At 50.6% G+C, this 14,907-nt stretch overlaps 1 protein-coding gene across 1 annotated transcript; it reads left to right on the forward strand.

Moving 5' to 3' along the window:
• The first annotated feature begins 10,646 nt into the window (after positions 1 to 10,646).
• Positions 10,647 to 14,614, forward strand: LOC129150540 (RNA exonuclease 1 homolog). Its single transcript, XM_054722320.1, has 2 exons — positions 10,647 to 10,658; positions 12,884 to 14,614. Exons 1-2 carry the CDS (start codon positions 10,647 to 10,649, stop codon positions 14,612 to 14,614), a joined length of 1,743 nt encoding a protein of 580 aa, XP_054578295.1.
• The last annotated feature ends 293 nt before the right edge of the window (positions 14,615 to 14,907 follow it).

Consider the following 14,907-nt stretch of genomic DNA (forward strand, 5'->3'; position numbering starts at 1 on the left):
AGGAGGGAGAGTTAGGGTGTTTCACGGGTACAGAGGTTCCCTTTAGCCAGATGAAACATGGGGGGCGAGCCTTATGGAGGGATGAACACCTGTTCCAGCCCCCAGAGAAGAGAAGGCGGGGGATAAGGAGCCATTGTGTCTGACCACTCTGTCCCCTGGGAAGGTAACGGAGAGGACCTCTCATCTCACCAGGCAAGGCAAGGAGATGCAGTCCAACACGCCTCCAGTCCTGGCAGAGGAGTGCAGGGACCCACCTTCAATCAGATTATGATCCACGCTGGCAGGGTTGGAGGGGGGGGGTCGAGGAGAGCAGGGAGAGTGAGATGCTGGTGAGCCCTCCCACAAGGTCACAGTGCCTGGTCCCTGTCGTGCTCCTGACTTGCCCTGTGTGGTCTTGACCTCTGTGAGCCTTGCCTATCCCCCCACCCCCCGTGGCCCAGAGACGGGAGTGGTTGTGGATTGAGTGTGGGGCACTCAGTGGCCTGGCACAGGGAGGGCTGAGCAGAGGATGGGGCCCACCCTCTGGACTGGGAGCTCCCTCCTGTGCTTGGGGTCCCCAAGGAGCTCTGGGATTCTAGAAGCCAGTCCAGAGAAGATCAGATTAAGTAGGGTGGGTTCAGGATAGAGATCTGTAAGCAGATGAAAGGACATGAGATCAAGTAGAATTCATTGGGTTAGCGAGTCAATCTGCTGGGAGGCGGGGCTTTCTGCCTATATAAGGGGAGAGGGTTCCGAGCCTAAGCCATTAGACACCAGAGCCCAGCAGAGCAGGACCATGTCTTCGCCCGGAAGAAGTGGGACAGCGCGAGCTCCAGGCCTGCTGAGGGCCACGGCACCCAGCTGGTTTCCTCCCGGACACCTGCAAGCTCTGGAGGCCGGGCTGGGTGCCTCCTGCCCAGCCCCAACCCTGGTGCCCCTGACTCCCTGCCACCAGCCTACTGGCCCTGGCGGCCTGCCCTCGGTGCCCCCAACAGACAGCTGGGCCCCCAAATTTCTCATCATCCAGCCAGAGTCCGTGAGGAGAGGCCTGGTCCCCCGTACCCGTCTGCCCACTGCCCAGGAGCTGTGTGACCTGGTGGGGCAGGCAGAGCAGGCCTCCAGGGAGTCAGCCAGCCTTTGCCAGGCTGCCAACAGCCGGCTCTGAAGCACTCCTCCATCCACATCTCAGCTGCTGGCGGTGACAAGAGGAGGTTTGTCCTGGTCCCCAAGCCCTGCCTGGCTGCAGGTGCCAAGAGGCCCCTCCCGGCCAGCAGCAGCAGCCCGCCCCCCAAGGCCCAGAGGCTGGGTAGCCAGTTCCTGAAGCTGCGGATGACATCACATCAGGCAGCACCTGTGGGACAGCCTTCAGGAGGGCCTGCAGGGCTTCCCAACAGCGCTCATTCCGACATCTACACCCTGGACTGTGAGATGTCCTACACGACTTCAGGCCTGGAGCTGACCCGTGTCACCTTAGTAGACATCGCAGAACAGGTGGTGTACAAATGCAGCGCCTGAATGCACCTGGTTATCTGGAAGATTGGACAAGACTCTGAGACCCACCGCTGACCGCCACCCAGCATTTGAAGAACATGAGTATGAATTTAAAAACTGCTGTGTGATCACACATATCTCTTGCCCCCAAATTTTAACAATAAAGGAATGGTTCCATAAACTAGAGTACATCAGTAGTTTTATTTTTCATCACGTTTATTTCCTTCTTGGCTACTGTGCCATGCCAGCAAGGCCAAGGGTGAACCTGCGGAGGGGCAGTGAAGGATTGAAGAAAAGACAAAGAGAATATGCTGGGGCTAGGTGGGTCTTCCATGCCTGGATGAGGACACAAAAGACCCAGCCTGCAAGCCTATGCTTTATTTTATAGTCTGATTAAAACAAGGGTAGATTAACATTTATACAAATGTTCTAGTTTTGGCATCACTTGCTGCACCTCCCTCAGCCCATTAGCTACTTAGGAAGGAATTAGGGAGGGCTACCAGGTCAGGCTTCATTTTGTTAGGAAGCTCTGCCCTCCAGGCCTTGCCTATTTGGTGGCCTTGCTACAGGTCAGCCAGAGGCTTCCCCATAGACTCGTTCCATACCTCTCCCCTTTTTATTTTTGCTTTTAAGCTACTACAATTAAAATAAGCTTGAACATATCTCTTGCTATTAAACAATAACAAAGAAATGCTAAAGCAACAGAGCAATAAAAGAGACATCAAACCACAGATATGTTAACATTTTTAGCTACTAAATGAAATTTCTTTGGCTGCTGGCGTATTCAGAGTCCTCGGACCTGGATGTGCAAGACTTAGCAGAAGACTGGTAGCTAACCAGTGCGAGCATAGCCGGAACCATGGTTGAGGGAGTAGCTTCCAGGTCTTCCTTTTCTTCCATCTGCTGGGCCTCAGTTGTTAGCTTCTTCAGCTGTCCCCGTTTGGCCCCTTGGCCCCTTGCTTAGCCTTCAATTTCTTCTTCTTCCCCATTGCTGCCATCGGGGCAACTCTGTCTTTTGAACAAAGGGACACAGAGCTTCTGTGGGTCCATTGTGGTGACACACGAAACACTCTAGCACCCAAAATGGCTGCACCTCTCCTTCTGGAAAGATACTAGCACAACTACTGCCCCACATCATTACTGGATCTGGCCCAAAAATTGTCCAATTTGTGCATCCTTCCACTAGGGCAGTCGGTAAACTCATTAGTCAACAGAGCCAAATATGTACAGTACACCAATTGAAATTTCTTTTGAGAACCAAATTTTTTAAATTTAAACTTCTTCTAACGCCACTTCTTCAAAATACACTCATCCAGGCCGTGGTATTTTGTGGAAGAGCCACACTCAAGGGGCCAAAGAGCTACACGTGGCTCGTGAGCCACAGTTTGCTGACCACCTCACTAGGCTACCCCAGCGGAGGCTATTGTCTTGGAGGCCTGGTGCCTTACGGCTGCTCTACGACCCTCTGCATCAAAACTCAAAAAAATTTCAGTATAAAGAGTATGACTGAGTTTGTTTTGAGGTGACACATAACATCCCTTTCACCTTTTTTTGTTTTAATAATTGGCTCTTTCCACTTTAGCTTGACCTTGAGGGTTGTTAGGGATACCAGTTTTATGACAAATTTGATATTGCTCAAAAAAGTGCTGAAAAGCAGAACTAGCATATGTGGGTCCATTGTCTGTGTTTATACCTAAGCGAGTTCCTAGTACTGCAAAGGTGGCTAAATAATGACTAATTACGTGCTTGGCACTCTCTCCCTGTTGGGGAGTGTCAAAGATAAAGCGGGAGCAGGTATCTACATTAACACGTACCCATCTATGCTTACCAAGACGTGGTTGACATCCATTTGCCAGATTTGATTAGGTTTAAGATCCCTAGGATTAACCCCAAAGATTGTACAGAGCAATGAATTACAAAGGGAGAGCAATGCTTACTAATTTGAAAAGCTTGTCCCCGAGAAATATGAAATGGTTTGCACAAGGCAGCAGCATTTTGATGATGCGATGCATGGGAGGACTGGGCAAGAGAAAATGGGGTAGCCTCTTGTATGACAGCAAGGAGGCAATCAAAAGCGTCATTGCCTATAGCTAACGGACCAGGGAGACCTGAATGAGATTGGATATGACCAATAAAGAAGGGAAATTGTTCTCTAATAACCTTTTCAAGGCTGAAAAATAAATTAAAAAGGTCCCACGAATTAGTGTGCCCTATAGTAGCTGTTTCAATAATTTTGACCATACTTACCACATAAGCACTATCACTAAATACGTTGATGGGCTCCGTAGCAAAGTTTGTCAAGGCAAACATAAGACCTTGTATTTCTACCCGTCGTGCTGAAATATAAGAGGTTTGAAGGACCTTTGCTCCCCTGCTGCAGTAGAATCCAGCCTTTCCACAACTGGATCCATCTGTAAAAATGGTTAATGCCTAGAAAAAAAAGAAAGAAAAGAAAAAATGGTTAATGCCTGAGGTATATAGGATGTGACTTCACAATCTTTGGGAAGGTAAAGGTAGTAACTGAGAGAAAATGTAAGACTTTATTTGCAGAATAATGTTTATCAATCTGTATGGAGGAATTAGCAAGTGCAACAGGTCAACTTGTTGATCCTTGCCAGAGCCAGTCTTGCTGTGTAGCTGTAAATGGCACTACAATGAGGTCAGGGTCTCAGCCCACTAACTACCCTGTTTGAAGGTGAGCTCCAGCTATTAGCTGGGAAACCAAATCATGAAAGGGAGTTAATACCTTAGTTGGAGAATGGGCCCAATATCGTCATTCAACACCTCTGGGAGCTTGCCAAATGACCCCAGGGGGTGTGTGTGCCCGAAGGGAAAAGTAAAACCTGTAAGGGAAGGGAGTAATTCAGTAAGTGGTGCTGAACTTAAGGCAGCCTCAACTTTACGAAGGCTGTCTTGGCTTCCTCTGTCTAGCAGCGCGGGGATGACGGAGATGAATCTCCCCTAAGTTTATGAAACAAAGGGCTTAAGCCAGCAGTGGTTAATTTTAAAGCAGGTCAAACCCAGTTAATATCTCCTCATAATTGCTGGAAGTCATCTAATGTAAATAACGTGTCTGTCGGATTTTGAATTTTCTGAGATTTTATTGTTTTCCCTCAATAATGCTACCAAGATAAGAAAAAGGAAATGTCCTTTGAACCTTTTCAGGTGCTATGCAAACTCCAGCAGGGAATCCTGCATGTGTGTGTGTGTGTGTGTGTGTGTATGTGTGTATATATATATATATATATATATATATATATATATATATATATATGTAGTATTTAGAAGCGTTTCATTGTTATGAGCTAAGAGAATGTCATCCATATAATGAATAATATAAGCCTCAGAATATTTTTTCCTTATAGGATGTATGGGTAAGACCACAAAATCCTGACATAATGTAGGACTATTGGCCATGCCTTGAGGCAATACTTTCCATTGATACCTCTTTACGGGTTCGTTAATATTTATTATAGGGACACTAAATGCAAATCTTTTGCAATCCTCAGGATGAAGAGGAACAGTAAAGAGAGCAGTCCTTAAGATCTAATACCAATATTGATGTTGCAATGGGATACATGTAGGGGATGGTAACCCCGACTGAAGGGGTCCCATAATCTCCATGGTTTCATTAATTGCCCTTAGGGCTTGCAATAGTCTCCATTTACCAGATTTTTTCATTACAAATATGGGTGTGTTCCATGGGCTGTGAGTGGGTTCAATATGTCCTGCCTCAAGCTGTTCTCAAACCATCTCTTGTGCAGCTTTTAACTTCTCTCCTAATAGGGGCCATTGATCAATCCAGACAGGGGTATCTGCAAGCCAGGTAATTGTGGCTGCTTTTACTGGGTCAGAGAGACGATCGAGGCCCCTGTTGAAAATTCTAGTAACCTAATCCGTGCCTCCCCTTTCTAGTGGACACTGGGATACATGACCGTCTCCCTTGGATGATTTTCTCCTAGTGCCTTTAGGGGGTGAAATCCTTGAGTAAGCATTTGAGAAGTCACAATGGAACTGGGACTTGTTATTAAAACCCCATCTGCTCTAGCATCACCCGACCCCATAGGTTAACAGGTAACTGTTGCAATACATAAGGTTGAAAACAACCTGTATTTCCATCTGGATCTTCCCATCAAAGGAGCTGAGCACTCTGCAAGGGTTGAGTAACAGGCCCCACTCCTGGCAATTCAGAAGCCACGGCATTAAAGCCAGGGCTGAGGCCAATGTCTGTAAATGATGATTGACACATCAGACCCCGTATCTATAATTTAAAAGGCTTCCCATTAATACTAATTCTACCTCAGGCCAGCCCTGCTTAACTATTCTTGCCCAGTATATAGCATTGCTGGACCCAAAGCCCACTGCACCACAGGGCTGACCGGTTAAAGACTGCCCTTCTGGATAGTAAGACCGAAGGAGAATTTATGCTATTTTTGTTTCTGGAAAGACCTGAATTATAGTATTAACTAGAGGCCTAGTGCACGAAATTCATGCACTGGGTGGGCGGTGTCCCTCAGCGCAGCCTGCACCCTCTCTAATGTGGGACCCCTCAAGGGATGTCCGACTACCTGTTTAGGCACGATCCCGGTAGGGGGATCAAACCTAAACAGACAGTCGCACATCCCTCTCACAATCCAGGACTGCTGGCGCCCAACTGCACGCCAGCATGCCTTCCTGATTGCCCCTAACCGCTTCTGCCTACCAGGCTGATCACCCACTAAGCACTCCCCTGCTAGCCTGATTGATGCCTAACTGCTCCCCTGCCATCCTGATTGCCCTAACTGTCCTCCCCTGCAGGCCTGATCACCCCTAACTGCCCTCCCCTGCAGGCCTGGTCTCCCCCCAATTGCTCTTCTCTGTAGGCAGGGTCGCCCCCAACTTCACTCCTCTGCTGGCCTGGTCACCTGTAACTGCCCTCCCCTGCAGGCCTGGTCTCTCCCAAATGTCCTCCTCTGCTGGCCATCTTGTAGCAGACAATTTGTGTCCACATGGGGGCAGCCATCTTTGACCACAGGGGTGCAGACATCTTGTGTATTGGAGTGATGGTCAACTTGCATAATATTCTTTTATTAGATATGATAGAGGCCTGGTGCACAGGTGGTGGGGAAGCACGTTTTCCCTGAAGGGTGTTCTGGATCAGGGTGGGGGTTCCCTTGGGGCGTGGGGCGGCCTGGGCAAGGAGCCTGTGGTGGTTTGCAGGCCAGCCACCACAGCGAAAGAAGCAGAGGCCCTGGGATCTGGGATTTATTTATCTTCTATAATTGAAACTTTGTAGCCTTGAGCAGAGGGCAGGTCCAGCAGGGCAGGCAGGAAGCTTGGCTTCCTCCATCTCTGGGGGCAATCCAAGCTTCCTGCTTGCTCCTGCTTGCTCGGTGGCTGCTGCCATATTTGTTGGGTTAATTTGCATACTCGCTCCTGATTGGCAGGTGGTCTTGGCTTGTGGGTGTAGCAGAGGTACAATCAAGTTGCGTGTTTCTCTTTTATTAGATAGCAATGTTTGTGCTAATACTTTAATTTCTCCAGTATAGTCCTGATCTATCATCCCAGGGAGAATTTGAAATCCTTTCAATGTTAAATTGCTTCTCCCTAAAATTAATCCCATCATGCCCTTGGGAAGAAGAGCATGCACACTCCCAACTGGGCAGAAGCAATGGACTGAGGCCCCATCTCTGGGGTTAGTACATATCCAGAGGTGGGACTGAGGTCCAATCCTGCAGGAAACAGGTTGGCACAGTTCAGGTTTCCAACAGTTGGCTTTGGGATTGAGGAGGCTGGAAAGACTGTATTGGGGTCAAAGGTAAGGTCCCTACTGTTTGGTGGAGCCGGGGCTGGCCTTGATTGAAGTCTCCCTGCCTAGGGGGCATTAAGTCATCTTCAAGATCAGTCTCAGAGCAGCGTTCATTTACCCAATGCTTTCCTCTCCTGCATCTGGGACATAGCCCAGGCTGCTTGTTTCCTCTCCCTTAGCCTTTTGACTTCCATTTCTCTCATTGCAGTCTTGAGAAAAATGCCCTAGCTTACCACAGTTAACGCATCCTCTTTCTTTTTCTGCTGACCAGTGAACATTTCTTTTAATGCAGCAGCTAATACTGCTCCTTGAATGTAGGCTGGTCCAATGTCAGCACAAACATGGATGAAATCAGGTTCAGCACCATTCTTCCTGTAGGTAAAGCCTCCTGACATACTCCATGTGTATTTTCAACAGCCAATTGTTTCATGAGTATCATTCCAGCCTCAGGGTCAGCCACAACCTTGCCTACTGCTTGGAACAAGCAGCCACACATCCTGATATGGCTCCTCTGGGCCTTGCCTAATTTTACTTACGTCTAGAAGTGTTACCCCTTTTGGTGGCAGCTGCTCCAGGCTTTGGTGGCACAGATATTTATCTGCTGAGAAGCTTGCATGAGGTTTACCAACTGAGCCTGCAAAGCCCCAAGAGGTCTGGTGCCCATGAGCAAATTAATTGGAACGGCTTCCCCAGGAGCTGGGTGGCTGTTTGCCTGCTCCCCACTAAGCTCTGCCCAATTGCATTTCCATGATGACTAATCTCCAGGTGAGAGACCAGCCTTTGAGACAGTGTTCCAATCACTAGGCGCCGTAGCCTCCTCAGATATTGCATCTAGTAACCCCCGCACACAAGGGGAAGTTGGTCCACACATAGAACAAGAAGTCTTCAACTCCTTCAAAGATTTAAAAGGTATAGACTGACGGCCACGGAGCGTCTGACCTGCATTCTGAGGGTCAGGCTGATCAGGGTATAGACTAAATCCTGAAGTGTCTTCCCCAGCCTGCCTGGCCTCCTGCAGAGTCCGCTGGAGTAAAGACAAAGGCACTATATTTGTTTCTGCTTGTTTGGGGGTAAAAGGAGAGGCTTATGAGCAACAGTAAACTCCCCAAATGCTTGCACCTGACCCCCACCTTCCCTTTCCCGCAGGCGCTGTTCCCTTGCTGCCTCCTCCTCGGATTCTCATTCACTTTGGGGAGGAAGAACATTGTGCTGAGGGCTCTCCCCACAGGAGCTGTACCCCCAGGGACTGGAAGAAGCAGCGGAGGCATCCATGGTAGCCTTCCATTCTTCCTTCCCCTGCCACATTCACCCATTCCTTTTCCGGAGTTGGTCCCTGGTAGTCAGGGACCACAGACTGAAAGTAGAGGCAGGAATTCCCTCTGGACCTTCAGCTATGTAATGGTCTCTAAGTTGCTTTCCTACCTTCTACCATGTCTCTACATTTACCCTTCCTTCTTCTGGGAACCATGGGCAAGTTTGATTTACAGAATCCAACAAATCAAGGAGCTGATGATGTCTAACAGAACAGCCCTGTGCTTGGAGCATAGCTTTAAGCATACATACGTATAAGTTCTTTTCCTGCCATCCTGAATTTCCCATTTTTTACACCTAGTTGTTACTAAACTGCATAAAGTGCGCTCCTTACCTTATTTTTAGCTTTTTGCATGTGCTTCACTGGAGCATGCTTTCATCTTGCAATTGTAGTTCCCCCGTACTCAGGCCCCACATAAAGCCACATGTGCCACGCCAGGACTGCCAAGGGTGAACCTGAGGAGGGGCGGTGGGTGAAGGATTGAAGAAAAGACACACCAGAGAATACAGCTAGGCACCCATGGATCTCCGTGCCTGGAGGAGCACACCAAAGGTGCAGCCTGCAAGCCGATGCTTTGTTTTATAGTCTGATTAAAACAAGGGTAGATTAGCAGGTATACAATGTTGTGGAGGGAACTCGAGTGAACAACCACTGGAGTCCAGACCAAATTAAAATTTAGAAAGCCTTTATTAGCTGGCCGGCTGACTGCTCTCCCATTCTCCATGCAGGGAGACTGGAGAGCAGCAGTGACCCTTTGTGTAGGACTGCTTTGAAACCCATTTACCACATCCCTCTTTTGCAGAAAAAGCAACCCAAGACAAAACAGATTTTCCCAAGCAACGTCAGAGTCATGCCACTGAAGACCACGTTATTCAAAGGGTCATCCTCTTCGTCAGAAAGCTGACAGTGATCTATGAAAGAAGGCCTACGTGCTAGGAAGGGGCCATGTGACCCCATCTCAAGGCCTGGTCTAGTGTCAGCACAGACAACTCTATCTGGGGCATAGTCCACGGCCTCAGTAGTGCTCAAAAATTCCCACTCTCCAACATACAAATGCTCTTGTTTTGGTAACACTTGCCGCACCTCCCACAGCCCATTAGCTGCTTAGGAAGGAAATAGGGAGGGCTACAAGGTCAGGCTTAATTATGCCAGGAGAGCTCTGCCCTCCAGACTGGGACTTGTTAGTGGCCTTGCCACAGGTCAGGACAAGGCTTCACCATAGAGACCTCCCTACAGGCCGCCATGGCTCTGGGATGAGCATCGACCTAGGAAGCAGGAGGTCACGGTTTGATTCCGGGTTCGGGAACCTGCCAAGGTTGCAGGCTCCATCCACACATGGGACATGCAAGAGGCAGCCAATCAATGATTCCCTCATCATTGATCTTTCTCTCTCTCTCTCTCTCTCTCTCTCTCTCTCTCTCTCTCTTCCTTTGTCCATCACTCCCTTTCTCTCTGAGATATAATTTTAAAAAATATATATTTAGAAATCATAACGATAATAACAAATAAATACAATGAACAGCCCTGTCCGGTTTTCTCAGTGGTCGGAGCATCAGCCCTTGGATCAAAGGGTCGAGGGTTCCATTTCCGCTCAAGGGCACACACCTCAGTGGAGGGTTTGACCACCAGCTCCCAGGCAAGGGTGTGGGGGAGGCAACCAATCAATGTCTCTCTCTCTCTCTCTCTCTCTCTCTCTCTCTCTCTCTCTCTCTCTCCCTCTCTCTCTCTCACTTTCCCTCTATATCTCCCCTTCCCTCCCTTTTAATTCCCTCTAAAATCAATGGAAAAAATATCCTCTGGTGAGGATTATTAGCAAATGAAAAGGAAAAAATTAAATAAAATCACCAAATGGGCCAGCAATGCCCCCTCTGGGTATTTACACACAAAAAGGGAAAGCAGGGGCCTGAAGGGATGGTGGGCCCCTGTGTTCACACCGTCTCAGAGTGGAAGCAGCCCTGAGGGAGGTGCATTGAGAGGTGGAAGGATGAGAAACAAAGGGATTACAGACGGGGACCAGGGAACAGTGCTCAGCTTTCTAAAAGGAAGGACATTCTGACACATGCTCCCACATGGACGATGACCCTTGAGGTATGATGCCTCCTGAAATCAGCCAGGCCCACAAGGACAGGTTCTGTGGAATTCCACTTTCATGAGGTGGTCAAATGCACAGAGAACCAAAGTGGAATGTAGCAGCCAGGGACTGGGGGGGAAGGAGGGAGAGTTAGGGTGTTTCATGGGTACGGAGGTTCCCTTTAGCCAGATGAGAAAAGAGGGGACGAGCCTTATGGATAAGGTGACCAGATTTTAACATTGGTAAAGCGGGACTCCATTGACCGGGGAAGGAGGGGGGGAAGTGGGGGGAGTAGGGTTCTTGATTAAAAATTTGGTCTCTATTGTAGTCGCTTTTGGTTTTTTTAATTAAAGGAAATTAAATTCTTAGATCATCATTGAATTTGCATCCTCTTTTCTTACTCATTATGTTAAAAATATAAAAAAAAATAATTTAAAATTATATCATAAATTATATACATATTGCTTAAAAACAGAGTAAGTAGGTACATAATTACATGAAAATATTTTGTTAGTTTATAAATTAAATTAATTTGATTGTTATAAAGTAACTATATTTTAAAAATTATTTTAATTTTGCCGAAACCGGTTTGGCTCAGCAAATAGAGCGTCAGCCTTCGGACTGAAATGCCCCAGGTTCAATTCCGGTCAAGGGCATGTGCCTTGGTTGTGGGCACATCCCCAGTAGGGGTGTGCAAGAGGCAGCTGATCGATGTTTCTCTCTCATCAATGTTTCTAACTCTCCCTCTCCCTCTCCCTTCCTCTCTGTAAAAAAAAAAAAAATCAATAAAATATATATATTTTTTAATAATCCTCACCTGAGGACATTTAAAAAAACATAATAATAATAATAATAATAATACGAGTACTGTCTGCTAAATTCAAGAAAATTTATGTATTTATGAAATAAATAAATAAATTACTTACCTAAATTATCTGAATAGCTGATTTGTAATGACATCACTTGTTTAACTAGCTTACTAGCACGCAGCAGGATGTGTATCGTCTGAGAGATGGTTACAAAATGTTTTCGTCGTTGCCAATCCCAAAAAATGCCATTGTTCATTAAGTCCAAACAATGGTGGTCAAATTCTAACAACTGATCAACAATGCGAACTTGGATAAGCAGTTCTCAACAATTATTTGTTATTATTAAAGTTTAACATTACAAAAATAATATAAAACTCATAGCCTGGCTAAATAGCCACATGGCCGCCAAAAACCGTATATTCCCTTCCCGTTCTCCCGCCGTTCCCTAGCTTGTCGTGCATTCTTTCCAAAAATCGGGACTTTTTCAAATCGCCAAGGGACGCGGGACAAATTGTTAAAAATCGGGACAGTCCTGCCAAAAGCGAGACGTCTGGTCACCTTACTTATGGAGGGATGAACACGTGTTCCAGCCCCCCAACAGAAGAGAAGGCGGGGGATAAGGAGCCATTTCGTCTAACCACCTGTCAGAGGACATAGAGGACCTCTCTCTCACTGAGCAAGGCAAAGAGACGCAATCCAACAGGCCTCGGGTCCTGGCAGATGAGTGCAGGGACCCACATTCAATCAGAGTTGTGCTCAAGCTGGCCTGGGTGGGCGGGAACAGGATGGTGGGGATTGACCAGAGCAGGGAGAGGGAGATGCGGGTGAGCCCTCCCACAAGGTCACAGTGACTGGTCCCTGTCGTGCACCTGACTTGCCCTGCGTGGTCTTGACCTCTGTGAGCCTTGGCTACCCCCCCCCCCCGACCCCGTGGCACAGAGACGGGAGTGGTTTTGGGGTGAGTGAGGGGCCCTCAGTGGCCTGGCACAGGGAGGACTGAGCAGAGGATGGGGCCCACCCTCTGGACTGGGAGCTCCCTCCTGTGCATGGGGTCCCCAAGGAGCTCTGGGATTCTAGAAGCCAGTCCAGAGAAGATCAGATTAAGTAGGGTGGGTTCAGGATAGAGTTCTGTAAGCAGAAGAAAGGACATGAGATCAAGTAGAATTCATTGGGTTAGCGCGTCAATCTGCTGGGAGGCGGGGCTTTCTGCCTATATAAGGGGAGAGGGTTCCGAGCCTAAGCCATTAGACACCAGAGCCCAGCAGAGCAGGACCATGTCTTCGCCCGGAAGAAGTGGGACAGCGCGAGCTCCAGGCCTGCTGAGGGCCACGGCACCCAGCTGGTTTCCTCCCGGACACCTGCAAGCTCTGGAGGCCGGGCTGGGTGCCTCCTGCCCAGCCCCAACCCTGGTGCCCCTGCCTCCCTGCCACCAGCCTACTGGCCCTGGCGGCCGGCCTTCGGGGCCCCCAACAGACAGCTGGGCCCCCAAGTTTCTCATCATCCAGCCAGAGTCCGTGAGGAGAGGCCTGGCCCCCCGCACCAGGCTGCCCACCGCCCAGGAGCTGTGTGACCTCCAGGCCTCCAGGGACTCAGCCAGCCTGCCCCAGGCTGCCCAGCAGCCGGCCCCGAAGCACTCCTCCATCCACATCTCAGCTGCAGACGGCGACAGGAGGAGGATGGCCCTGGTCCCCAAGCCCCGCCTGGCTGCAGGTGCCAAGAGGCCCCTCCCGGACAGCAGCAGCAGCAGCCCGCCCCCCAAGGCCCAGGGGCTGGGCAGCCAGCTCCCAGAGACACGCGCCCCCTCGGGCCAGGCGTCCATGGCCTCCAGCACCGGGCCCCCCAAGCGCCTGGCCCGCGGCCCCCCTGTGCAGAGTTCTCTGAAGCCTGTTCCACCAGAAGAGGGTGGGGACAAGGTCCCCTCTGTCACCCGTCAACGCTACCTCGGCCTGTTCCTGGACCAGTGTCTCAAGTTCTGCCCCTCCACCCAGGAAGCCATCGAGGAGGCGCTCAAGGAGGAGAAGGCGGCCTACCGCCAGAGCCCCAGCAAGAGGAAGTACCGCAAGCTGGCCGCCAGCACCTTCCACAAGCTGCGCGGCCTGGCCCCCGGCCCCGGGCCCGGGCCCTGCCAAACCGGGGGCCGCAGCGCTGTGTCCCGGGACGTGGATCTGGGGGGCAAGATGGACACCCAGACCTGCTTGTCCCTCCAGCGCCCGGACAGCCCCCGCGGGGAAGATCCCGGGAAAGGGGCCGCCCTGTACCAGCGCCTCAAGGAGCACCTGCTCACCCAGGCCCAGCTGAAGGAGCTGGGCTACCCCTTCCCGCACCCCGAGACGCCCGGGGGCGCCGTCCTCTTCACCAACCAGGAGAAGCCGCCCCAAGACCCCTCCCGCAGGCTCTGCTGCCGCTGTGGCACCCAGTACCTCGTGGCGCCCTCGGGCCGCTGTGTGCGCCAGGAAGCCTGTCACTACCACTGGGGGCGGCTGCGCCCCACTCCCGCGGCTGGGCGCTGGGAGGTCCAGTACACCTGCTGCTCGGCCGCCATCGGCTCCCCTGGCTGCCAGGTGGCCCAGCAGCACGTGCGGGACGGCCGCCAGGAGGACCTGCAGGGCTTCGTGCAGACCTCTGCCAAAGACCTGCCCCCGGGCGCTCACCCCGGCATCTACGCCCTGGACTGCGAGATGTCCTACACCACCGCCGGCCTGGAGCTGACCCGCGTCACCGTGGTGGACAGCGCCGGGAGCGTGGTGTTCGACACCTTCGTCAGGCCCCAGCGGGACATCGTCGACTACAACACCAGGTTCTCGGGAGTGACCGCGGCTCACCTGGCCCGCACCAGCGTCTCGCTGCGCGACGTGCAGGCCGTCTTGCTCACCCTCCTCCACGCCGACACCATCCTCATCGGACACAGCCTGCACAGCGACCTGCTGGCCTTGAAGCTCATCCACAGCACCGTGCTGGACACCTCCGTGCTCTTCCCGCACCGCCTGGGCCTCCCCTACAGGCGCTCCCTGCGCAGCCTGGCGGCCCACTACCTCGGACGCGTCATCCAGGACGGCGTGCATGGCCACAGCTCCCGCGAGGACGCCAGCGCCTGCCTGCACCTGGTCATCTGGAAGATTGGACGAGACGCCGAGACCCAGCGCTCACTACCGCCCAGTGCTTGAAGGACATGACTATGGGTTTGGGGTTTCTGAGAGATCACACATGTCTCCTGCCCACATGTCTTACAATAAAGGAATGGTGCAATAAACTAGAGTACATCTGTCGTTCTATTTGTCATCACCGGTTGCAGGCTCCATCCCCAATGTGGGGCATGCAGGGGGCATCTGATCAATGATTCTCTCATCATTTATGTCTCTCTTTCTCTCTCTCCTTCCCTCTCCCTTCCTCTGTGAGATATAATTTTAAAATATATATATTTAGAAATCATAACGATGATAAAAAATAAATACAATGA

The sequence above is a fragment of the Eptesicus fuscus genome, chromosome 10 (assembly GCF_027574615.1).
Source record: "Eptesicus fuscus isolate TK198812 chromosome 10, DD_ASM_mEF_20220401, whole genome shotgun sequence".
Classification (NCBI taxonomy): domain Eukaryota; kingdom Metazoa; phylum Chordata; class Mammalia; order Chiroptera; family Vespertilionidae; genus Eptesicus; species Eptesicus fuscus.